This window comes from Hevea brasiliensis, chromosome 8 (assembly GCF_030052815.1).
Source record: "Hevea brasiliensis isolate MT/VB/25A 57/8 chromosome 8, ASM3005281v1, whole genome shotgun sequence".
Lineage (NCBI taxonomy): Eukaryota > Viridiplantae > Streptophyta > Magnoliopsida > Malpighiales > Euphorbiaceae > Hevea > Hevea brasiliensis.
Genome location: NC_079500.1, coordinates 5,235,148 through 5,261,494, shown reverse-complemented (window position 1 = coordinate 5,261,494; position 26,347 = coordinate 5,235,148). Strand labels below are relative to the sequence as shown.

At 31.6% G+C, this 26,347-nt stretch overlaps 2 protein-coding genes across 2 annotated transcripts; both read left to right on the top strand.

Moving 5' to 3' along the window:
* Positions 1 to 270: 270 nt before the first annotated feature.
* Positions 271 to 1,504, top strand: LOC110649445 (uncharacterized). Its single transcript, XM_058151048.1, has one exon. It carries the CDS (start codon positions 401 to 403, stop codon positions 1,247 to 1,249), a length of 849 nt encoding a protein of 282 aa, XP_058007031.1. The 5' UTR covers positions 271 to 400; the 3' UTR covers positions 1,250 to 1,504.
* A 23,405-nt stretch (positions 1,505 to 24,909) lies between these two features.
* Positions 24,910 to 26,216, top strand: LOC110649450 (pathogenesis-related thaumatin-like protein 3.5). The gene is given in 4 exon segments (XM_021804029.2): positions 24,910 to 24,963; positions 24,965 to 25,046; positions 25,132 to 25,801; positions 25,906 to 26,216. Coding segments are annotated over 4 exon segments (951 nt in total). The 3' UTR covers positions 26,051 to 26,216.
* The last annotated feature ends 131 nt before the right edge of the window (positions 26,217 to 26,347 follow it).

The following is a 26,347-nucleotide window of genomic DNA, read 5'->3' as shown; positions in this document are numbered from 1 at the left end:
CGTACAAATATAAACCAACATTGTGAATATATATACTCACTTAATAGTGCATTCAATGCCTTCGTAGGCACTTGGCAAATGTGAATATGCTAATCATTGAAATGTAGAGTAAATTAGGCTGCACATAAAATTTTAGTATTTTTTTTATCATTTCCATAGATTTGCAGACAACTTTATTTATTTATTTGTTTTGGGTTAGAATAGTAAATGGAAATAAATGGGGAAGGGACAGATACTGAGGACGTCTAATGAGGTTGCGCTGGCCAGCTACACTCATCACCTCGCACATTAAAACTCTTGCACTTGTCTACTTCTACATCCTATCTTAAGCTTCTAAAACCTCTCCAAGCTCTCTCTACTCTCCTTTCACCACCACCACCACCGCCACCGGTGAGCCGCCATGGAGTTCCTTTTCCAAACTGTCAAGTATTGTGTAGTGAACCACCTTAGCAAGAACCCAGTTTTCCCAATCCTCCAATATTGGCTAGTGAACCATCCAAATATTCTCAATTTCGCATGGAAACAAGGTGAAACTCCAGGTTCTTCTCTTCTCTTCCTTTCTCTCACCGTTCTCTCCTATCTCTCTCTCACTTTCCTCCTCTCTCACACAACCCTAATCTCCTGCAGCCCTCGTTTCCTCAAAAACCTCACAGCCATTCATAACATGATCCTTCTCTCGCTCTCCTTCGTTATGGCCCTTGGTTGCACTCTCTCCATCATCCTTCTTGCTCCGAACTTGGACTCTGTTGTTTGCTTCCCTAAAAAAACCCCACCTACTGGACCTCTCTTTTTCTGGGCTTACATATTTTATATCTCGAAGATTTTTGAATTCATGGATACCCTTTTGATCATCTTGAGCAACTCCATCAGACGGTTGACTTTCCTCCATGTCTACCATCATGCAACAGTGGTGGTGATGTGCTACATATCACTAAACTCCTCGCAGTCTATGTTCCCTTGTGTACTTGTCACAAATGCTACTGTACATGTGATAATGTACTACTACTACTTTCTTTGTGCCATAGGGATTCGTCCTAAATGGAAAAAGTTGGTCACAGATTGCCAGATTTTGCAGTTCTTTTCAAGCTTTGGGATCATGGGTTGGATTTTCTACTACCATTTCACTAGTGCGGGGTGCTCTGGGATGTTGGGTTGGTGTTTCGATGCTGTTTTCATCACTTCTCTTTTGGTTTTGTTCCTTGACTTCCATTCTAAGAACTACTCTAAGAAGAAGGCCAAGGAAAATTAACTACCATATATAATCTTTAAAATGGTTATATATAGATCTTATTGGCCATGTTCTTTCCCTTTTAATTTCTTATTTTTATCTCAATTATTTCTAGGGTATCGACTCGGCATGCATGTTCTCACAAGATACAATTTAAATGATTGTTTAGCCGTTGATGATCATTGTACTCATAAGTGAATCATTGTACTCATAGGTGAGTCTAATAATTGTAGCATATATCTCTCGACTTACTATAATAAATCTAGACTTTAACAACGTGCCTTGTATACTATTAAAAACTCAAATTTCAATTTTTATCGTAAACCAAAAAAAAAAAAAAGAAAAAAAAATATTGTGTGTTGATTAAAATTATTATCAACAAAAATACAAAACAACCAAATATCAATATATTGATTTCAATGTCAATTTCAATTTAATTTCAAGGGCAATCGTTGAAGCATGTGAACGTATGCATGCAACAAAGCAATGCAATATGGTCATGAATGAAAAAAAAAAAAAATTGTAAGGATAGATGAGTGACTTTTAATTGTCATATTACGTACATTATGAGTAGTAACCTAAAAATGAATATGTAATTTAGATCATATTGAACACTTTATTGTTAGGTATTACATGTTAATTAGCTGGGCTGGTTGAGTGTTATGAGTTTAAATGTTCTTTCTATTTATTTCACATACCCAAAAAAAAAAAAAAATGTTCATGCTGTTGTGTGTCAAAAACCAAAAAAAAAAAAAAAAAAATTTCATGGCTTCTATCTATTCATTTAATTTTCACTTAGTTACACTACGTGTAGCATCACAAAAGTGAACAATTTTAGAACAAGTGGATGAGGAGACACGAACGAGACATTTCTTCTAATTAGTATGTTGTTTAGTTATTAATTTTTCTTAATGCCAATTAACTACTTATTCCATTCACTTTTATCTATCACATTTCAAAAGTTGATTTATCTAAAATTATCTGTCGTTTTGAAAATATTAAAGAGTATTAATTAATAAACACAAAATTATTTTTAAAATTTTTTAAAACTTATCTTATCACCTTCCTCTTTCTTTCCTAATTATATAAGAGAAAGTATAATTTAATTAAATGAAGGAATATTTTATTACAATTTAGATAATTTAATTATTTTTTAATAAAATTTTAAACAATAAATAAAAGTGGTTCCTCAGTATGTATACATGTTGGGTTTTTTTTTGGTAAGAATACTTGTTGGTTATTTAAAAAGCATATGTTGGATTTTTTTTTTTTTTTTTTTTTGGCAATAGCATATATTGGATTGCTACATTCTGGGACAATGACTCAGCACTGAAATAGCAGCCTCAAATAGATTCTTAGTTTATTATCTTTCTCTATCATTCAAAAAATAAAATTCTTCTATTTATTCTCAGGTTCATTGTGAATTAATAGTTAAGTTGGGATGTAATTCTATACTTGATTATATGCATATATAATTGAGCTTATTTTTTCTGAAAAGTTTTAAAAAATAAATATTGGCAATATTTAAATTTCAATTACTTTTAAATAAATTTATTTTCAATTAAAATTAAGGAAAAACTCTAAATGGAAATATATTGAAATGGTGAATAAAAATATATTACTTCTTCATATCACTTGTTTCTTTTAAAATATGAAATTTTAAAAGAATTCAATTCAATTGATTTTTTTTTGTCAATTTTCAAGTTTAATATTAAAGAATTCAATTTTTTTAATGAATTCAATTTTTTTAATTAAAAAAATTCTTTTAAAAAAGTAGAAATTAAGTATGATTGTATAAAATTTAATTAAATTCTTTTCTCATAAATAATTTATTTCAAAAAAAATCTTTAATAAAACAAAAAAATTGAAATCTAACTAGCTAGTTGAGAGTTAAAGACACTTAATAATTATTGAAATAATTATAAAGTCTTAGGACCACCAAAATAATGCATAGAGAGTTTTATCTTCTTGTCAATTTGATAGCCTCTAGTTCCTACTATGACACAATTAAGAAAATTCCTCTGGACCACCATTGTGGGGACTCCAACCTGTCATTTATTAAGTGAGTGATATACTTTTAGTCACTAAATCAAATTAAATTAGACACTTTATTGTGAAAAATTAAATTTGATTCAGTAATAGAGGTATATTAATTATTTTCTAGAGAATATAATTAAAAAGTTAGCTATGTTATAAATTGTATTAGTTTTATTTCTATATTTATTATTAAAACATTAATCCTTCACATTTTAGGGAAGATCACCCCATAAATTTTTAATAGCTAGAACTTAAAAGAGGCAAGGGGAGTAGAATAGATTGTTATCTTTGAACAAGACCCATATATAATTATTATGCAACTAGATAGCTCAATTAGCAAGTTATATAATAAGGTTCAAATCTTAGAATTAGATCATAGAGGTATATGAGTCAAAACTCTACCGCTAATGGTAGAATATTACAAAATCTCACGATAAATATGTCTTTTATTTAATAGCTGACTCTAATGTCACTTAAACTTATTAGAGAATCATAATACTTTCACTATCTTTTACTCTATAGTCGAAAATTTAATTCGATAATAATTACAGCTCTTAATTTCAATAATTAATGATCTAAGTTGGAATCTCTACATGCCTTTTTATAAATATAAAAGAAATAAATAAATAAATAACCATCTTGCCCTCGCAGTATATATACATATATATGGAAGGGTCATGTTCATTTTGGGTGCAAATCCTCTGGCTAGTGGAATTGTTCTCTCTTTCTCTCTCTCCATCATAAATAACAGCTGAAATCTCACTGTCTAGCTCTCAACGCCTGCCAACCACCATCACCACCTACAAAAGCACCTCCCCCACTTGATTGCCAGAGATTAAAGGCTTCTGTTCCATGAAATCGATGCCTTGATCGGTATGTAAATATGATCTTTCAAGCTTGGCTATCACCTTTGAAGGATGTGGTACCCATGTTTTATTACTTTGTCTGTCACGAATCATAAACTGTGCACATTGTCCTCTGCTATTTTTGGATGCTTGCACCATGCATCTTCTATGGCTTCATCTTGTATGCACCCAGCTATATGTTCTAATCATTTCATAATTTTAAAGCTTTCTCAAATCTCTTCTTCTCCTCTATTTTTCTTGTTTTTTTTCTTTTTTCCTCTCTTTAATCTCATGTTTAAGTGGCCAATGGCACGTACTGTGAGTGCTTTTTCAGTGGCAACTTCTCCCTTTCTTTTTTCTTTCTTTTTTTAATAATTCTCAATATGTGTAACAGATTTTAAATATATCATCTAAAATTTATTATTATTAATAAATTTTGAGTGAATAATTTTTAAATATGTCTGATAAATTTTAAGTTTTTGCAGTGTTTATATTATTTTATTTTATTTTTTATTATTTAAATATATATATATTTAAAAAAAAAAGTACTCTAGGAGATACAAATATTTCTTTTAATAAAAGATCTAAATTGTAAGGTATTTAACGGGTTATGTAAAAATCATAGATAAGCGAGTCCAATAGTAGAGCGCTCAGTCTACCTATTAGCCAATTTAGATGCTCTGTCAACATTATCAAATCTTCTAAATTTTTAATATTATTTTTTAATGAATAATTAGTTTCATTCATACAAAATTTTATGAAAGAAAATATAAATTTTTAATTCAAAGATTAATTAGGTGTTTGAGAATAAGCTACATAAGTAGTACATATCTAAATCTAAATCTAAATCTAAATAAAAACTTTTTTTTTTTTTGCTTTATTGAAATTGATAATTGGAGTTGGAACTTGCAATTTTAATATCATTAATTAAAGCAAATTATTCGTAAATAAAAGTTTTTGGTTAAAAAGTTTTTCTGCAACATCTTGTGTTAATCAGAAACTTTGTTCTTTTATTTATTTTTTTTTCTTTCGTTGCATATTTATATATCAAAGTTGAATGCAAAATAGTTAGTTGAATGTTCTCCCCACAACATGATGGAGGAATACAAAATTTTTACATTTATATATATATATCTAATTGAATTAAATTTTGTCATGTATAATTTAACTAAATACAATAACAAATTGAAACTTAATTTATAAAAAATAAATTATAAAAAACTTAAAAATCATATAAAAATAACACACCCTCCTATCCAGATATAAATATCTGACATATGAATTTTATAGGTAAATACATTTGTGGGTGGTCTAATATTAAAGCAGAATACATTATATAAAATAAATGAACTAAGCTTAATTTCATTCTAAAAGTTAGCCAAAAGGGAGGAGTAGGGCACATTAAATTTGTATTGGTAAGAGTATATTGGCAGTCTGCTAATTGATGTGTATATTAAATAATTGAGAATCTAAGCATATCAATTTCCTTCTTTTTATATATAATTAGGTAAATTTCCAAATCAATTTAATATTTATTTGAATTTTGTTTAATCCTCAAATTAATAACAGATACATCACCACCCTCAATTATTTGTGATTCAAAATTAAAGCATGTTTAATTAATAAAGAATAGTTTTATTTGTAATATAAATTAATAAATTTTTTTATTTTTATAATTTTGATAAAGAATTAAAATTATTTTAAAAAATTTAAAAGAAAAACTAGTCGATGACATTATTCTATAAAAACAAATTAAATTGATTTTCTAATGGTTTTGTTTAGAATAAATTATTTAAAAAAATTCAATTAAATTTTCACACAATCATATTTATTTCTATTTCTTTTAAAATATTTTTTTTACTTAAAAATAAATTATTTTATTTTAAATAAAAAAATTAATTAAATTGTATTCTTGTAAAATTTTAATTTCTAAATAGAGGAAATATAATTTTTTTTATTTAATTTAATTGAGATTAAATTTAAAACTTTAATTATGATATAATTCTGATATATATATATATATATATATATATATATATATATATATATATTCCAAACCCATTGTTTCTTGAAAACTTGAATATCCTTTATTTATTTAGATAGCCCCAAACCCTTTTTCAATGAAGCAGAATGGAATATATATATATATATATATATATATATATATATATATATATATATATATATATTCCAAACCCATTGTTTCTTGAAAACTTGAATATCCTTTATTTATTTAGATAGCCCCAAACCCTTTTTCAATGAAGCAGAATGGAAAGAGCAGGCATGCATGTGAGCATTAAAGCAAATGCTTTGCAGCAATCTGCAAACAAATACACATTGGTCACTTTTCTCAAAAGTAGAAGAAAATCATACCTCATCTGCAACTTCTGCAGCTGCACCTAGAATTTTAGGTTTTCCAGTCCATTAATGGTAAGTTGTTTATCATATAAAAGATGGGCTTGAATTTTTTTTTTTTTTAAGTTGCTACTGCAAATCTTTTCTGAAAGTTGCTATTGCAAATCATTGAATAGTTTCCCTCATAAGAAATTTCCCCCACATTCAAGTTATCGTCTAAAAGTAGAAGCGTTTAAAGTGCTCTAAAATTAAGATGTTATACTTTATTTTTAAGATTTTTTTTATTTAAACTCAATTTACTACATATTTAAGATATAAAATATATAATAAAATTTATTTATTAAATATATAAATTTTACATAATTATATTTTCAATTCATAATGAACTAAGTTTAAGTAAAAATTTTAAGTAAGAATTTTATTAAATATATGTATCCTGAAAATAAATATTTTTAAAATAAATAAATAATAAATTTTTTTAAGTGAAGATTAATAAAATATATGATACTGTCACTGCTGTACCTTTCTGCTTGTCTTAATGTGATGTATAGTGCGCACCCATCAAAAAGCGTCCAAGCAAATCCATAAGCTTATCTTAAATCTTTATTCTGTTTTAAAAAATTAAAATTTAATAAAAATTCAATTTAATTATTTTTTTATCAATTTTTATATTAAAAATTTTAATACCTAAAAGAATTTAATTTTTTTTAATTTAAAAAATTATTTTAAAAATAAAAATTATATAAAAATAATATACTTATATGTGAATTTAATTGAATTCTTTCTTCTTTTTTGTTTTTTAACAAATGATTGTTTTCCAAACGAAGATTATAGTTTACAAACGAATCTAATATCCTTAAATCAAAATCCATTGATGAATATTATTTTTTTTTTTGGCTTCCTTAAAACTTAGAAGTTCAACCATTTTCATTATATGCAGGCTTGCAACAATTCCTAGCTTTATTAACATTAATAAGTTGATATAAAAGTTAAAAATAAAAGACAAAAAAGTCTTTGCATATTTATATCTAGCATGATTCATGAAGTTGTTGGGGGTTGGAGGATGAAAGAAATGTGCAATTTAAGATGGCATATGCGAACGAGCTGTGTTTTGAATTGAAAGAACAAATTTCTCATGGTACAAAACATACTAGCGTGTATATATATTAGCATATTTATATCTAGCATGATTCATGAAGTTGATGGGGGTTGGAGGATGAGAGAAATGTGCAATTTAAGATGGCATATGCAAAAGAGCTGCGTTTTGAATTGAAAGAAAAATTTTCTCATGTTACAAAACATACTCTTGTGTGCATATATATATATATATATTGAAGGGATAACAATCAAAAAGAGGATTAATAGATTGAAGTTAGAGATAAGTCAATAAATAATAAGATAAAATCAAAGCATAAAATGATCAAAAGTATAAAATGTTAAATATTAGGCAGGAGAATCAGCCACGGAGTAATCAAAATTTAAGTAAAGTAATAAAAAATCCTCAAGCAAAATATACTTTGATTGAAGCTTTCAGAAATTACTTACATATGGAGATAGAATTAAAGTTAAACGGTTAATGTACAAAGAGAAGAGTATCGGTTACAGGAGAAGGCAGAGGGCTTCTAAAGGGTAAGAAAAACTGATACCTTTCTAAGAGCAAAAATCCTCCTTTTATAGATGAAGGAGAATGCTTTACAATCATTTGTTTTTACTATGCTTCATGTGAAAGTTGAGGGCATGCGTCGAAAGTTGGTGAAGTGCTTGAAACTATATCCATGTGAGAGCAAAAGTTGGCAAAATCAAAATACTGTAGACTCATGATTTTTTTTTTTTTTTTTTACTTTTATAATGATTTCTGTTGTAGGCTTGAAAAGGCTTTAAACTTATTGGTGCTTTAGTGCAGTGAAAATTCTAAAATAGTCATCTTCGTTATCATTACCCAGATTGACTGCTTATGATAAAGTGCTGGCTTTGCTGGAAGTTGTAGAGGAATCTGTCCTACTTGACAAAAGTTGTTTCATTATTATAGATTATTCCTCTTCTATTTTAGCTTGGGCAAGTAGAGAATTTGCATGTGACTTTTGAGCAAGGAAAGTTGAGGTGGAGGCAGTTTGCTTTTGATGGTCCTTAGACTGCTTTAAAAGCCATTATTTCACAGTTACTAAGGAGGTTTTTTGGTTCTTTTAAAACTTAGATCACCATTTGACCTTGAATCTTCATATTAGTATGGGGCCTTGAAGAAGTTGTCCAGTTTATATTGATAGTTCCAAGCAAGAACCCAAGGGACAAAGAATTTTGAAGCAAAAATAATCAGAGGATGGAACAAGTCTTCCTCTACTGAAGGAACATATTTGGCTTTAAAAGTGGTATACCCTTGATAGATATCAGAAGGCAAAATCTCAGGTGTGGCTCCCATCCATGTCCACCATTGGGCAAACCATCTGGGAAAATGGAATTTGGAAATGGTGTTGAAGAAGAAGAGTCAGGTATGAGTTTGGTTCGGATTTTGGATTAGAAAAGCATTAATCTAGGCTTAGTGATAATCCCAATAAGTGAAGGTTTGGTTGGAGGGTAGGCTTTTCCTAAATTTGGCTTGAAATTTTCTAGGAAGTGAAAGGTCTTGTCCCCAATTAATAGGGTGGATAACTTTGATAATAATGCAGGTTGAGAATTTAAAGTGGAAGAGTTTTCTAGGAAGTGTTTAATTTTAATTGATCTTGTTTCAATCAAAATGCTTTGGTAATAAGCTGAATCTTTTGAGCGATCCCACGTTTTATAATGCCAAGAACCAAAAAATTTTGCTGCACACAAACTGTGGTTAGCATCATAAAAATCATCTTCAATAGTTAAAATGCTTTGATAAGATTCTTTTAAAAAGTATTGTGAAAGGGAACCAAAGCTTTGTGAAAAGTTTTGTAAGACAATTGGTTCCTGGGGCTTTAAAGTTAAATCTATTGAGGAAACAAGTTTTGAAGTTAAATCAGTTTGTGAAACAGTTTATTTAGAAAAAAAGGTTTTGGTTTATGTAAAACAATCTCTTTTTCATAGTGCTTTAAACACACATTAATAACCGCATCTTTATGAGGTCCTTCAAGAAGAGATTCCCTTAGGACTTGATAAAGTTCAGTATGGTTGATGAGATTTGCTAATCATTCTTGCATTTGGCTTTCTAGTGGTTTCGAAATTTGTGAAGTAGAGGGGCTCTGTAATTGATCTATTTCTTTTTGGAATAAGGCATTTTAGGAAATAATGGGGCTATGAGGGGTGGCTTTTGGTTGGCTTAAAATAAGGCTTTGGGATTGGCTTAAAGGTTTCTGCTTGGATGAGGAGGCTTTAGAGGAGGACTTCGGCTTTGATTCTTTTGTTTGTTTTGGTGGATCTCTTGGAGGCTTTCTAGGGATCATGGTGAGGAGTCTGCAAAAATTCACGAGTTAAAAAATCAGGGACAGGATTCATATCTCCTTTAATATATTCAATATCAAAATCAAAGATACCTAAAATAGCTTGTCATCTAGCAAAAATTTATTTTGAAGCAATGTTTTGAACATTCTTTTTTAAAATTTCTTTTGCAGATTTGTAATCTATTCTTGAAAGGAATTTTTTATTAAGCAAATCACTTTGAAACTTTTGAATACATATAACAATAGATAAAATATCTTTCTTTATGGTGGAATAGTTTTTCTGGGTATTATCCCAATGTCCAAAAACATATTGAATTATAACCTCTTTATCGTGTTTCTATTGCTTTAAAATTCCTTGGTATCCTAACTCAGAAGCATCAGTTTCTACTATCTTAAAAGCACTGGGATTAGCTTGGTGTAAGCAAGGAATTTCTTTGATTTGATCTTTAATTTTTTGAACAACAAAAGTATGTTCTTGTGTCCGAGATTTTGGATTTTCCTTTAACCTATCATGGAGAGGTTGGAGTATTTTGTTAAGGTTTGGATAAAAATCCAGGGCATAGTTTAAACATCCTAGAAATCTTTGAAGTTGGGTTTTCTCAAGAATTTTATCAGAAAACTTGTCAACAAAAGTAAGGGATCTTTCCATTGGAGAGATTGTGCCATTCGAAATATAATGTCCTAAGAATCTAATCTTGGTTTAGAAAAGACTTATCTTAGACTTAGAGACAACTAAACCATTTTTCTTGGCAACAAACAGGAAAGTGTTCAAATGCTTGAAATGCTGTTCAATGGAAGATAAAAAAATTAAAATATCATCAACGTAAACTATGCAAAATGCAGAATATAGATTAAATATGCCATTCATGATTCTTTGAAATTTAGATGGGGCATTCTTTAGTCCAAATGGCATGACATTCCATTCAAATTGGCCAAAAGGAATAGTGAAAGCAATTTTATAACGATCTTTGGGGGCTATTTAAATTTGCCAAAATCCAGATTTCATATCAAACTTTGAAAAAATGCTTGCAGTAAAAAGCTTTTGAAGAAGATCTTTCTTATTTAGAATAGGATACCTAATATACTTTAAAGCTTGGTTAAGAGGTTTATAACTGATAACTAATATGAGAACACTCCTTTCAATTTCAGAAGATTTATTGACATAAAAGCAGTACAACTCTAGAGGGACCTAGAAGGGGAAATTAAACCTTTAGAAAGCAAATCATCAATTTCTTTTCGATAATGCAGGTCAAGATCTTTGTTCATTTGAATAGGGTGAGCTTTGATCAGAATCTGAGACTCATGAAAATTATTTTCATATGGGAGATCAATAACATATTGTTTTCTTTCCTAAAAATCATTCGGAAGATCAGAACACAGTATTTTCAATTTGGTTTTGAAGAGAATAAATTATTTTTTGGAAAACAAAGTTTTGAAACTGGTGTTCTAATCTATGAAGAGAAACATCTTTCCTTAAATCCTGAAGTTCTCTTTCTTTTGATAAAATCAGATAGTTCAGTTGGTTTTCATAAACAGAACATGCTTTAATGATGTTTAAATTCTGGTTTGAGACTTTTCAATAAAAGAAAAGACATTTTTTTTACCTTTAAGCTTTGAGGAAATATGAACATAATTCATAGAATATGGGGTGATGAGATTTATGAATGGAGTACCAAGTATAACAGTGTGATGAATGTTAAGCACAAGTAAAAATAAAGTTTTAATATGCAACTCGTTGTTGGAAACATATGCATTAGTTTTGGAATCAATTCTAAGATAAGAGTTATTTGCAGCTTTGAGTCTTTCTTTGATGGCTTCTTGAAATATTTTTGAAATTATTCATTCCTTGATACAATTAAGGTCAACATCTGAATCAAAAAGAGCAATAGTATCCAATTGAAAATCATCAAAAATCTTTAAAGTAGTTTTAATCAAATACTTTTGAGAAGTAAATTGCTTATAAAAAAGAGAGAAAATTTTCTAGAATATTTTTTAGGTTGGCTATTTGGAGCGTTTCGATTTCAGGCTCGAGTTCATCTTCTTCTTTTTCAGAGAATTTCTTAAGAAGGAGTTGGATAACGGCTAAATCTTCTTTCTGTTTGGCTTGGAGCTGTTTAAGGTTGGCTTTTATGGTTTTTATCTCAGCTTAGAGTTCTTGGATAACTGAGGTGAGGGTTTTGACTTTATTTGTCTTGGCCTTTTGGAGAATGGCTATGAAATCATAGGTGTTATTGGCTTTAAATGGAATAGTACTGGAAGATGAGGCTTCAAAGGATTCTTGGAGCTTTGTGAGGTCATCTTTTTAAACTTGGGGATCTTAAATGTGATTGAGCACTTTAAGAAAAAACTTTTGATCTTTAGTAAGCATGTTTAATTGTTTTTCTGGTTCCTTAGCAAAAGAAGAATAAAAAAGTATTTCATCAAGTTGAAGGACTGGTTATCTTCAGAAGAGATTGAGACAATATCTTCAGAGTTTGATTCAAGCAAAAGGGCTTTAATTTTGCACAAGGCTTTCTCCTCAAGTTAGAGCTCATGGAGTCTCTTATTAAGCTTGCAATATTTTGCAATGTGACACTTTTTTCCACATCTGTAACAGGTAACATCGTTTCTGGGAGTGGGTTCTTGTGGCTTTGGGTAAGATTTTCGGTGCTTTCTGGTATGAGTTTTTCTTTTGTAAGGCTTTTCTGGTTGGGAAGGTTTATCATTGGAATAGTGTTTTTTATGCTTTCTATATCTTTTGGTCTTGTAGTCATGGCAAGGTTTGTTGTTTGAAGAGGAGGGCTTTTGGTAAGAGATATCAAACTGTTGGCAAAAAGATCCGAGCTCTTTCTTGGTCTTGTGCATTTCCCATTTCAATTACTTTTGAAGCTTAAGATCTTAACAAATCTTTAAATCTTCTCTCTGAGTGTAGCTAATAAGTTTGCCAAAAGTTAATTGATCATAAGAAATCTTCTCATTGTAATGCTCCTTGATCTTATTTCTAACCTTTTCTCTAAGGAGAGGAGGGAGGCCAACAAGAAACTTTTATTTCCAAAAGGGTTGGTTGGAGTCTTCACAAAGCATAACCCTTGTAAGGAATGTATTCTTGTACCACTTAAAATCACTAAGCTTTTTACACCTGAGATTTGAGAGAAGCTCAGCATTTTTGTCTTTAAGGTGGGATGGATCTCCAATAAAATGGAGAGTAAGTGCAAGGATGAGGGTAGCAACAGCATTTTGAATTAGTCTATCATTTTCATTAAAGATTGGCTCTTGGTCTTCATCAAGCTCTACGGACTTTAAATTTTCTAGCTTTTGTTGGGAAGTGAGATAATAGTCCCACCATCCTTTAAGTTGGCCTAAGAATCCTGCAATAAGAAGTTCTGTAATGGCTTGGTCAGAAGTGCTTGTCTGGGTTCGGTAAGCATTTGCTGCCATAGTCATTTGCTGGAAGATATTGAGGATGTTGTATTCAGACATTCCATCTATGTTCCATTCATAAATAGAGGAAGTATTATAACGACTTTGCGAAAGAGCACTTGGTTTATCTTTAATGTTGATATCCAAAGCGGTAGCTCTTGGATGATAAAACTATTGGGAGTTATGCCAATGAATTTTGTTGACTTCTGGAGAAGAATTATATTGGAAGCCATTTTCTTCATTAGAAGATTCTTTCATAATATTGACAGAGGCTTTAGGAGTATCTGGGATTACAACATTGGACTTGGTCAAAGTTGAGGGGCCAAATTGGTTTTAGCGATCCTGTATGGCTTAATGGAATTCTTATTTGTTTCTCTACTGGAATTGAGACAGGGAAGTCTTCGAAACTTCAAAGGGCTTAAAAACTAGGGCTTTCATCTTTGATTCTCCAGATGATGTAATCACAGTGGGATGCTAGATTTGTTTCTGGATATCATTTAACTGGTTTTTAATAGTATGAAGGTGGTTATTGGTCCAGTTATTCTGCTGAATGATATTCTCAAGATCTCTTTCAGCATTTTTCTCACTTTGAATTTAAAGGGTGAGGCTATAAGTGTAGCTTTTTGGTGTTTGAACTAGAGTTCTCTGAGTGGTGGATGAACAGACTGAATCCATTCATTCTTTAGAGTTTGCCAAGAAGGGGCTTCAGATAGTGGATTTAGGGATTTTTTTTAGCAAAAGGATATTCTAAATTATTCTCAGAAGCATAAATTTCAAACCAATCAAAAAAGAAAATGTGTACTTGATACTCATGAATGAGTGCATAAAACTTTTCTTGGATTTCATCCCTTTGGTTCAAGAAATGTTTGAAAAACCAAAGTTTTTTCTCATAATTATTAGGAGCATAAAAATTCTTTTGGAGATATGCTTTATCGACTTGAAATTCCTTTTAAAGAACATTTATTTCAGATCTATATTCTCAGTTTTAGAGGACAAAGTTGGAGATATGTGTGATATCCTCACTTTAAATAGTCCATACATTCTACTATTCCGGACAGCCAGAATGTCTAGAACTATATTTAAACTAGAGTGAGGAGTCATAAATAACCTAAATAATGACAAGAAAAATTAAGGAATATTTTAAGAAAAGAAATGCAATAAGGTTAAATGAGCCGAAGCTACGGCGATGGGTAACCCTAACGGGAAGCAACTGTGAAGACAGTTAGCAACCCTCGACCTGTGGGGAACCCTGTGAAATAATTTTTGGGACTCAAGTGAAGGATTCTTGAGGCTTAGATGACAATAAAATGCTAAGAAAATGCCAAGAAAAAATTTATAAATTGGTACAGACAATTTTAGCTCAATAAGTAAAACGAAGGACATTTTGGTCATTTCACCTTCAAAGATGATTTTCGACCAACCTGTCTATTTAAGTAAGTAAGATCTATGCCCTAAATTATGAATAAATATTGCTAAAAATTTAATTAAAAATAAGTAAAGAAAGAAGAAAGAAACATAAAACATAAATGAAATTAAATTGAATTATTACATAAGCACTATGTAAGAATGACATCATTAAAAATTTTCTAACCAATCATAATTGACAACCATAGTATAAAAGGAGAAAGGAAATAATTAAAATAAAAAAATCACCATCTTCCACCTCCCATCAAGCCTTGGCCGAAACCCTTACCCCTTTAGCCATCCCCTATTATTGAGCTTACCAAGCTCATGAAACCCTAAATTTCCACCATATTTCCCCAAGTTCCCAACACAAAAATCTATCCTAGAACCTTGCTTAACACTTTGGGAGTAAAAAGAGGAGAAGAAATTGAAGTTTTGGTTAGCTTGGACTTGAGCTACAAGAGGTTAGTGCATATACTCACCTCCCTCTCTCTTTAATCTTTGTTAGGAAGTTAAATTGAATGAGAAATTATTATAAAATTGAATAAAACACTTATGTTGGAGTATGCATGAAATTCAGCAGCTTTAAGGGAGTGAGGATTTTGATTATTCTAATTGAATTAAAGTTGTTTAGTGATGGTATTTGAGAAGTGTGTATGGATTAGAAGTTGAACTTCATGTGTTATGCATGAGTAGGAAGTTGAAGTTAGGGTTTTGAATACAAATTAGGGTTTTGCCAAATGGATGGTAAATTAGTGTTCTAATGGTCGATTAGTGACCATTTGAGGTGGTTTGACCTTAACTTGGAATGGTGATTTGGGCGAGCTGCCCTATGTGCTAGAAATTCTAGACTTGAGTCCGGTGTGTTTGGGCAGCAATAAGTTGACTTGTGTAGCTTCAATTGGTGTAAGGCCAATTAGAGGTGAAACTAGGGACATAATGCTACATTTTTCATGAAAAGACCCTGCCCAGAAAACCAACCTAAAGTGACCTAAAATTTGCTTGAATCAGGGTAAACCAAATCTGGACCTGGAAAAATAACCATATAAACAGTGGTGGTTCAAATTGCCATAACTTTGTGTAGAGAGGTCCAAATGACCTGATTCTTGAACCCATGGAAATCTTAGACATAGTAGAACAACTTTCATGAAGAACAGAAACCCAAATTCTGATCATAACCTAATCAAATTGCCAACTAAATTTAGCTCACCAAAACTACCAGAACCAGAATTGCCCAGAAATTCTGGACAATGACCAATCCGGCTAGTTATGGTAAAAATATCATAACTTGAGCTACAAAACTCTAAATGGAGTGATTCAAAAAGGAAAATAAAGTAGAGACATTAAGAAACAACTTTGATGAAGAAAGTTTAGTCAAATTCCCACTATAGATAAGTCTAATGGAACAATAAACTTAAGAAATCAAAACTGAAATTTCGAAAATACATCAAGAGAGCTTTGAATTGCAATTGGCAACTAGTGCCAACAAGTGTACAACCCAAAATGTAGTATTATTATGAATTTAGAATTTTTAATCCTATTATTTATTAAATAGTAAAAAATTTGCATGAATAGTAATGTGAATAGTAAATAGAATGACACAAAATGCAAGAGCTAAATTGTTAGAGGAAATTAAGGTATGAAGTTTGAAATCCATGAAATGTTCATGGATTACTTGGAATAGGAATGGTAATTTACCTAAATGACTTAATGAACACTTAAATTATGTGAATAGGTAGTTAAAATTTGTATTCTCATCACATGTGGAACTCATAATATATAAATAATACAACTTAAAATATGAAAAGCAATTAACATGAATGGATTGTTAAAGGTATAAATGAGATGAAGTTATCATTAAGACTTATGTCCCTATTACAAATAGGATAATAATACCTTGTACAATAAGTGGTACATGAGAGGTAATAATGTGAATGATAATTTATATAAATATTGTAACGGTTAAATGAATTACATAGATGTGTGAATGGGCTAATTGTTATCATCATAAGAGAAAGGAAAATATTTCGATGTACAAATGGTACATAAAAATCAATCGATGTGTATTGTGATCAATATGGATGATATAAAATGAATGTATAAATTATGAAGAATGCATAAACTATATAGAACTGTGATTTAGAAATTTATGCTTCTACTAGGAACAGAATTTAAAATGTTATAAATTATAATTTGAACTTATAATGAAATAATAAAACATATTAATACTTAATGGTACTAAAGTGCCCATGTATTGTCTAGACATGTGTGTCAAATTGGATAGATTGGCATGCCAATAAGGAATTGTTTGAGCAGTACTGCGTAAGGCTTTATGCCCACATTTATGGCTTGTATGCTCGACTATTTGTTATCATGGCTTATTAGCCATATTGATTGCATACGTGGTTGACGTTTTGCATATTCACGTCCCATGGTATGACGACCTGTAACACCCCCGTTGCATAGCCTGGTATATTTCACTGTTCCGGTGACCGGTGTCGGTCCGGACAATTAATGGGATTAGGGCCACACTTAAGACAATTTGAGAAGCCATAAACACAAATAATTAGTAATGTTTAATTAGTTAACTATAAATAAGAAAAACAGAACATAAGAGGTTAAACGAGCCGAGAGTCACAGCGATGAGTGACCTCCTCGAGAACGACTGCGAAGTCATTTTAAACTCAAATTTCGAACCGTAAAAAGTGACGCTGCCGTCCTTAGGACCCTTATGAACACAGTGGAAAAGAGAAAATCACGAAAAAGAACTGTTAAGTCAGTCAAATAATTAGGTCAGGGAGCCGGAAGAAATATTGGATTATTTGCAAACCGGGATGAACCGGCGAGGGGCGATTTGGTCAATTGACCCCGAGAGCTGACTCCTGACCTAACTGTCAAATAAAATCGGAGAAAAGAAAATTTCGGAATCGAGAATTAAATTAAAGAACTAATAGAAAAAAAAAAAGAAAAAGAGATGAAAATGAAAAAAGTCAAAAGTTATGACATCATGCATGATGTCATAACTAAATTAATAAATTGAATTAATTAATTTGGATTTAGTGGTCTTCCATAAGCAAAAAACGTATAAAGGAAAGAAAAGAAAAAGAAATTTATTAGAAAGCTCTTCTTCTTCCTAAAGTGACACCCCACCTTCCTCCATAAATCCTCCATGAAAGCTCTTTCCTTAAGCTTACACTAAGCTTAATTTTTCATTACCCAACCTTAATAACTCTCATAAGAACTTCATTAAAGCTTGTAGTTGCAACTTGAGAAGAGAATTTCAAGAAGAAAGAGGAGCTAAAGATAGGGTTTTGAGGATTTAAGTGAGGTGAGCATGTCAACTTGTTACTTTCCATTCTTTCCATTTTTAATGCATCATTAGTTGTTGAATTAGCTTGTAATGTGTTAAAATGAAATAAAAATATGGGGAAGGACAAACTAAAATTTTGGCCAGTCATGGATGTGGGAGAGTTTGATGTATTTTGAATGAATTAAATGTGTTAGTAAGCTTGCATGAGAATGGTAGTAAGTTGGAAATGCATAAATGGGAATAAATGCAACATTTTAGTGTAGTTAGGGTTTGAATGTTAGGGTTTGTGAACCAAAAATTTGGAGAAATGCATAAATGGCATGTTTGACCTATTGTGAAGTGAAATAGTGGTCAATTATGACCAAATGAATTGTGTGGGAATGGTAGGAAATTAAACCAAATTCGTGGGTCAATTGGTCATGCTGCTGGCAGCATGACCAAACCTACTTTGAAGGACCAAAACTCAAATTTTATAAGTCTAATTGATATGCCACCAATTGGGGATGAAAATAGACATAAAATAGCACAATTTTCATTTAGGAACCATGGCCAAAAACTGACCAAAACTTGGTGAAACAATTGACCAAAGTGAAATGAGAGCAGGCTGCCACTGCACCAAACTGACCAAATGAACAGTAACTGTTCAACTGTTCATTTGGTCATAACTCGAGTTAGACAGGTCAAATTGATCTGAAATTTGGCCAGGGGTTAGAGGAGATATAGACCTAAAACTTTCATGGAGAACATCACCCCAAATTATGCCATTAACCCATTCAAATTATTGAGCAAAGTTGAGTTACCAAACCTGCAACTCTGCAGATTTTCATTTGTGCAGTAATGTTTGGATGGCTATAACTCTCTCTAGAAAACTCGGATTTAGGCGATTCTTGAACCGATGGAAACCTAAGACATAGTAGAACATTTCATCTGAAGAAAGTTAGACCAAATTATGAACTTAACTTGATCAAATTACTTACCAAAGTTGGATCAAAATCTGCCAGAACCCAAAATACCAGTATGAACAGTGCACGTGAACAGTAAACTTATTTTGGCCATAACTTGAGCTACAAAACTCCAATTGGGGTGATCCAAAAATGAGAATACACTTAAGACAATAAGGAACATTTTCTATGAAGGAAGTTTTGCCAAATTCCAACAGTAGATTGACCAATGGAATAGTGCAACTTAGAACTCCAAAACCGAAAATTGGCAATTTTGCCTAAACGACCTAAGCTTTGAGTAAACGACCAAAACCAACAAGTTTAGTGACCAAAATGTGGTATGTGGGTGAAGTTGGAGTTCCCATACCTAGTAAGCCTTAGAAAGTCAACTATTTGACTTAAATAGTGCAGTGAATAGTAACCCGAAACACAAAATTTCGAGAACGTCGAATTTAACACGTTAGAACTATGTAAATGCGAAGCTAAAATTTATTTTAGGATTTATGTTAAGTTCTAGTACTGAAACATTGTAAAATTTTGTGTTTCAGTTGAAAAGAATATCGGGAAGGAACCCGAGGAAACGAGTCGAGGCTAAGGGACGACTCGCTTGAGGTTTGTGCACAATAAACATTATTTAAGCATTTTACCCTTGAAAAATTGATTTAGCACGCATTATGAATTTATGAACTTTGGTGTTGCCACCTTGTGATCAAATTGTAACTTTGAAAATTGATTTGATTTTTTGTATGCAATATTTGAATGAAATGTTTGAAATGGATTTTTGATTCACACTTAGCATGACAGTTACTTATTATTCCTCCTCCATTTATGGGGTTGAGATCGATTATTTTCCTCCCTCTCTAGCTTACCAGTTGAGGTTGTAGATCGGATGAGTACTCATTAGCTAGCTAGCCACCTCCCTCATTGATTTCGATTAATGGGGTTGTAGATTACTTTGTCGTGGTGTACAACACGGCATTGATTGAAAATTTTGTGTCATGACTTAAGTTGTGTATGATTTTGGCAACACTGTGTTTATGAAATTGTTTGACTAAACTGTGTTTAATATATTATTTGACAAAATGAGTTGTTACGAGCTTTGATATTTGTGAAATGTGATTACGAAGTATTCAAATTATGTTTCATCAATAAATGATTTATGTATCACATTTTAAATTTTTATTGTGCACCACTGAGTATGTTTGTACTCAGCGATAGTTTAATTTACTGTCGCAGATAAGAGCAAGGAGAAAGCAAAGAGAGTGAGTCATGGATTGACAAGAACTTCTTGATCCCTTTTATACGGGTATTGTTTTATACCCTTATGGTTATTTTGATGTAAATACTGTAATGTCATAAGTATCAATGTAAATTGAGCAGTTGTAAATAAATTGTAATAATATTATTTTGGGTTTGCTTCTGTAAATTTAATATTTGTACATATGAATTTTCTGCTTTATACCTTGTAAATGGAGTATTAAATATTTTGTGGTGACCAATTTTGATTAAATTGTGAAATTTGCTTTGAAGAGATTTGAATTGGGTTGATTTGAGTTTTATTGGAGGTTGGGAGTTGTGAAAAACTTTTGGAAGTGCTTTTTACAGGTTTTTGAAGAACTGGTTTCTCAAAATACAGAGGGAACTCTGTCAAAATTTTTATAAAAATTGCGGCAAAAGTAAAATGGACAAAAATTTTTACTAGTATTTAAACTTTGAATAAATGGTTTTTAATTCCTACCAAAATGCTCACCACTTCCAAAATGTAAGAAAATTGTTTTAAAATCCCTTGTAGGGTACTTAATGAGTTATCGGTAGGTGAAGTTCGGTAGTTCATTAAGTATTCTACGGGATCATGTTATGCCTTACGGAGGGGTAAGGTGTGACACGACCCGAGGTACTGTGATGCCCTGTGTTAACTATATTGATTGCATACGTGGTTGACATTTTGCGTCCCATGGTATGACGGTCCGAGACACCACGATATCCAGTGCCAAGGACCCGCTTATCCAGTTTAGTCAATCTGTCATAAGTTACTTGGGCAGTAAAATTTGTTAAGAATAATGGGAATTAAATAAATGAGTAAGAGATACCTGAAATGAACTAGATTAGCTATAAAATTTTATTTATTATGAAATGATCTAAAACATAAGAAAATGTGAAATAAAGAGATAATAAGATTAGTAAAATAAATTTAACTTAAATAAATATTACAAATGCATCTTCTATGATACTATGAATATAAGTTTTAATATTTTAATTAACTTTGTATAATATATATTATTACTGTGAAATTAAGAGATAAGCACTTCTAAAGAATATCAAGAATGACAAAACATATTTAATATTAAAATTCTATATGAAATCAAAATAATTTTTTATTACATGAATAAGGCTTTATTTTTATCTTTATTTGTATATTATTTTCTTGTTGTATTATTGCACCACTAAGTAGAAATACTTAGCGTGAAGGATTGTTTCCTCACATAGGTACAGAAGACAAAGCCCAGTGGATATTAGACTGGAATTTTGAAGTCCGGATCTACAAAGTGACCAAGGTTGTCACATCCTCAGAAATGCATGTAGATAGGGCCCATATAAGTCATACTAATATATTTTGTATTTTATAAATAGTTATCATGTTGTAATGTAATGTAAGTTATGAAAATATATTTAATATGTATGTGATGTAAATTAATAAATTAACTCTTTCATATATAATTAATTTGTATATCTTGTAAATTATGAATTTATGTAATTAGTTTGTAAATCATATAAATTAATGAAGATTGAGAATTTTTGTATATGAATTGAGCATGAATGAATTTGTATGGAAATGAATAGGGAATGGAAACACATAATGATATTTGAAATGATGAGATGGTTGTGATAAATATGGTTGAGATATTTTTATTGGAAATTATTGTCGAAATTTTTAAACAGGTGAATAGTGAAACATGCCAACTGATAATAAAATAGGGGAAACTCCATTAGTTTCTCTTGTAGAAATATAATTTATTTTTAAAATATAATGAGAAGAAATTATTAAAGGAATAAAGTATGATAAGATAGGGCATCCCGATACTGAGTGTGACATGCCTTGCTCGGCTACACTGCAGACGGGTGATGGGTGTCACAATGTAGGTCTTAGCTTTTCTTCTGGAGCAGAATAAATAAGTCTAGGTATGGTAGTAGAAAAATCAGTAGTTTGCATTGAAGTTCTTGGTATATCAGAAGTTGAATGTCTAGGCAAGTAAGGGATTTGATTAAAATGGTCTTGAGTAATTGGGAAGTTGATAATAGAGGGCATTCAGGTGATAGGTAAGTTTATCACAGAAGGCAAGTTTGAAATTCTTCCTAAGTCAATAGTTTCAAAAGAAGAGGTAGTATCATAAGAGGGTCTTGAACTTGTGGATTTTTTGGTAAATGATAACTTTACTTTTCCATCTAGGTATTGGACAATTTGTCTAAGCTCTGTGTTTGGGCTTGGAGGAGATATTGGCTTAGGCTTTGAGGCTCCTTCTAAGATCCAATCATCTGAAAAGTATACTTTATTCCATTTGATGGATCTAGGGATAATAACATTGGCTTTAGTGAGGTCAGCTTGTAGGAGGAGGGTTTCTCCTTTCTGACCGTGAATAAGAGTTTTAGAAGCAAAAGCGGTCATCATAACTTTATAATGAACTTTAAAAATCAAGGCAATTGGAATAGATATAGGAAGCATTTTATAGTTATGAGTTTTTATCTGCAAAACAAGACTATCAAGCAAATTTTTATCATTCAAAGATATAGTTAAATCTGGATAACACTCAAAAGAAATAGGATCAGTGTAGAGACTAGACTCAATAGAGCTAAGCAAAGAATCTTAAAAATTATAAATCCGTGCATCTCTAAGAATAGCTAAGATAGAGGTGTTGAGACCTTCTTTGGTTCGGGGCTTTATTCCCACTTGAACTAATCCTGCATGAATGCAGTTATATCCTTTGGCTTTGAGCTTATTCGAAGAAGAAGAAGTTAAAAGCTTTATGATCTCAAAGGGCTTTGTGATGTGGATATCTCTTTCCCTAGTTTTGATACTATAATCAGTTTTACTAAGGAAGTTAAACTTGCTTTGTTTGTAGATTTGAACTTTAGAAAGTTTCTAATTATCTATTGACTTTTTAAAATCTTCAATAATTAATTCTTCATTGTTTATTATCTTCTCTCCTGTGCCAGAGGTAGAACAGTTAGAAATAGATTGATTTCTACAAAATATATCCATGATTTAAACAATTTAATTAATACATTCCCTACAATAAGACGAATTCTTCTAGTTTTACTGCCACACCACTAGGACTTACAACTAGCAAACTCAAGTTCTCAAAAGGGCTCAGGTATATAGTGAGATTTTTATTAAGAGTTTTCATGTTTCATATATGTTAAATTAAAAAGAGTTTATAAAATTGTAAAAAAATTATTATTGAAATACTATTCTTATGGTCTAATATTTTTGTTGTAATACAGGAAGTTATGAAATTAAATTCTATTAATTTTTTTTAAGTTGCAAAATAAAAACATTATCTTGTTATATATTACTCTTTAGTCCTCTTTGATAGCAGCTTTTAAAGTAGTATTTAGTGTTTTGACCCTAATTAAAACACTTTCTTTTTTATTTATACTATATAGTGGCATAATATTTATACTAGTATTTAGAGATTGATGGAGTAACATGTGAAAAGTTATCTCTCCTACTGTTTGGAGGTTGAGAGAAAATTTTGACTATGGTCAACAAGATGATACACCTATTTCTACATTTAATAACTAAGTTATTTTTACTGAATACTTTTATTTTAAATCACTATACAAATAATTAACCGTTAATAACTAATATCTAACAGCTAATAAAATAGACGGCAACTACTAAAATAATTAACAACTACTATAACCGTTAATATTGCCAAGCAAGCCTTTGATTTTTGTTTATAGAAGTAAACTTTTTTTTTAAGCATAAGTATTTCATCTTGAAGAAATTAACTTTTTGTTTTTATGATTAAAGATATCCTCAACTTAAAGAATAAAAGCACTAAAGTACAAGATAGGCAGAGGTACTTTGCCCTATAATATAATTGGGAGATCTAATTGAAACCCATGAGTGGAAGGCCTAGTCCGAAACAGAGGCCAGTGGGCTTTAAACTCTACAGGCAAGGCGTACACCCATGGAACTAGGCCCAAGTTTTGAATTTGATAGATTAATCTGCAACGGCGCCGTTTTATACCCCGTCGTTTTCAACTGTAGATCACCTCTGAGGCCTCTCATTTCTGAGCGATAATGGCGAGAGAGGCAATGCAGGAGCAGTGCAGCCTCTACGAAGCGTACTACGAGCTCCACGGCTTGGCCCAAGAGCTAGACACCATTAGACGCACCGACTGTGCTAGTGGTGGGCCACCAGAATGACGGCAAGAGCGCTCTAGTGAGGGCTCTCATGGACGGACCAACTGGTCCTCCTCCTTGGAAACAATATAAACATTAAGCAGTCCAACCCATTATTCTCCCAAGCTCCCATAAGATTCACATTTACTGATGGAGGGCGTCGGGCAAAACCCATTAGTGGAAGACCTTGTTCTACCAGTGAGAAGTGAAGTGGACTCTCAAGAAGCAGAGGAAGGGCTGGACTTTATATAGAACTCAACCAAGTCATATCTCTGTTCCGCCCTAGAGAGAGGATGCTTTATATGAGTTTCCTTCCAGTGCAAGGGAGATCGAATCCATCATTCTCGAAGGGATTGTCATTGTCTGGTCTAGTGAACTTTTAGATTAAAGAATGTAAAAATCAATGGAAATGAAGAAGATCCGCTTAATCTATTGATTAAAGAATCTATTAATTGAGAATAAAATGTTTGGAGTAAGGAATCAATTGGTTGGACATATAATTAAGCAAGGAAGCTTTCTTGAGCTGTCTCTGTTTGTAGATTTACTCTCTTCGACACGTATTCTTTCATTCCCTTTATCCCCATGCACTCATATAATAGCTTCACTTGCAATGTCTCAGTTCTCCATGTAAACACAAAGCTTTGGAAGTGTAATTGAGATGGCTCAAAATCTCAGTTTACAAGCAGCTTTCTTGTTCATCTTTTTTACTATTGTATCAGGTAACATTCTCTACTCTACTAGCCACTTTCTTTAAACTCAAGGATTCACTGCTATTAATGTCTTTATGTTTGATGTTTTTGATAGGGCAAAATATTTCCACAACAACAAAAACTTTCACCTTGCTCAACAACTGCAAAGGAACAATATGGCCTGGCTTAATAACAAAAGGTGACAGTAGTCATGGGGCTGGTTTTACCTTAAATCCAGGCCAAACTGCCTTCTACAATGCCCCAACTGGCTGGAGTGGCCGGATATGGGCTAGAACTGGCTGCAATTTTGACAAAAATGACACTGGATCATGTCAAACAGGCAGCTGTGGCACCTCTCTAAATTGCTCAGGTCCAAGTAGTCCACCTAACACCATTGCTGAATTTACCCTCGGAGATATAGATTTTTACGATGTTAGCCTTGTAGATGGGTTTAATTTGCCTATAGTTGTTGAGCCTCTTAGTGGTAAAGGGAATTGTAGCATTGCTGGCTGTGATGGAGATGTTCGGAACAATTGCCCGACGGAGCTCTCTGTTAGATCTGATGGGAAGGTCATTGCATGCAGGAGTGCATGCAATGTGTTTGATTCTGATGAGTACTGCTGTAGAGGGGCATATAGTGATCCTGTGGCATGCGTACCTTCAAATTATTCGAGGGGGTTTAAGCAAGTATGCCCTGCAGCATCTAGCTACGCATATGATAGGGACGCAACAAGCATCATAACATGCTCTGCATCAGACTATATTGTCACCTTCTGTGCATCACGGTAAGTTCATATTTTGCAATCTTTTGCAGGTAAATCACATCACTTAATAATTTCGGTATTCTTATTTCTGATTTGTAATTTACTAATTTGTTGATGGATTTCAGGAATCAAACTTTCTGCAGTTACCATGACAATAAGGTCATGTGCAATGCAACAAATAGCTCAAAAGCACTGCCACTGCTACCTCAAGGATGGTGGAATCTGATGGTGATATTGCCCCTGGCATTTGTCTTGCAAATCAAAATTTAGCAGTACATGCAATTCGGTGTATCATGTGATTCATTTTTGAAATGTTTAGTTTCCCCATATAATGTATTTTGGTTTTTGGCTTGGTTCTCTCATATATGGAAGTGTGATGTGATTTACTAGATGATGTAACTTCATAGCTATGAATCAGAGAAGAATTTTGAGAAAATTTTCTTTAATCATCATAGCTGAATATGTTTTAACTTTTAAGAGAAACTGAACTATAAAGGGGGGAAAACACCATCTCAACACTAACTCTTCAATTGATAGAAACGACTAATAAACAAAAACATCTTTCTA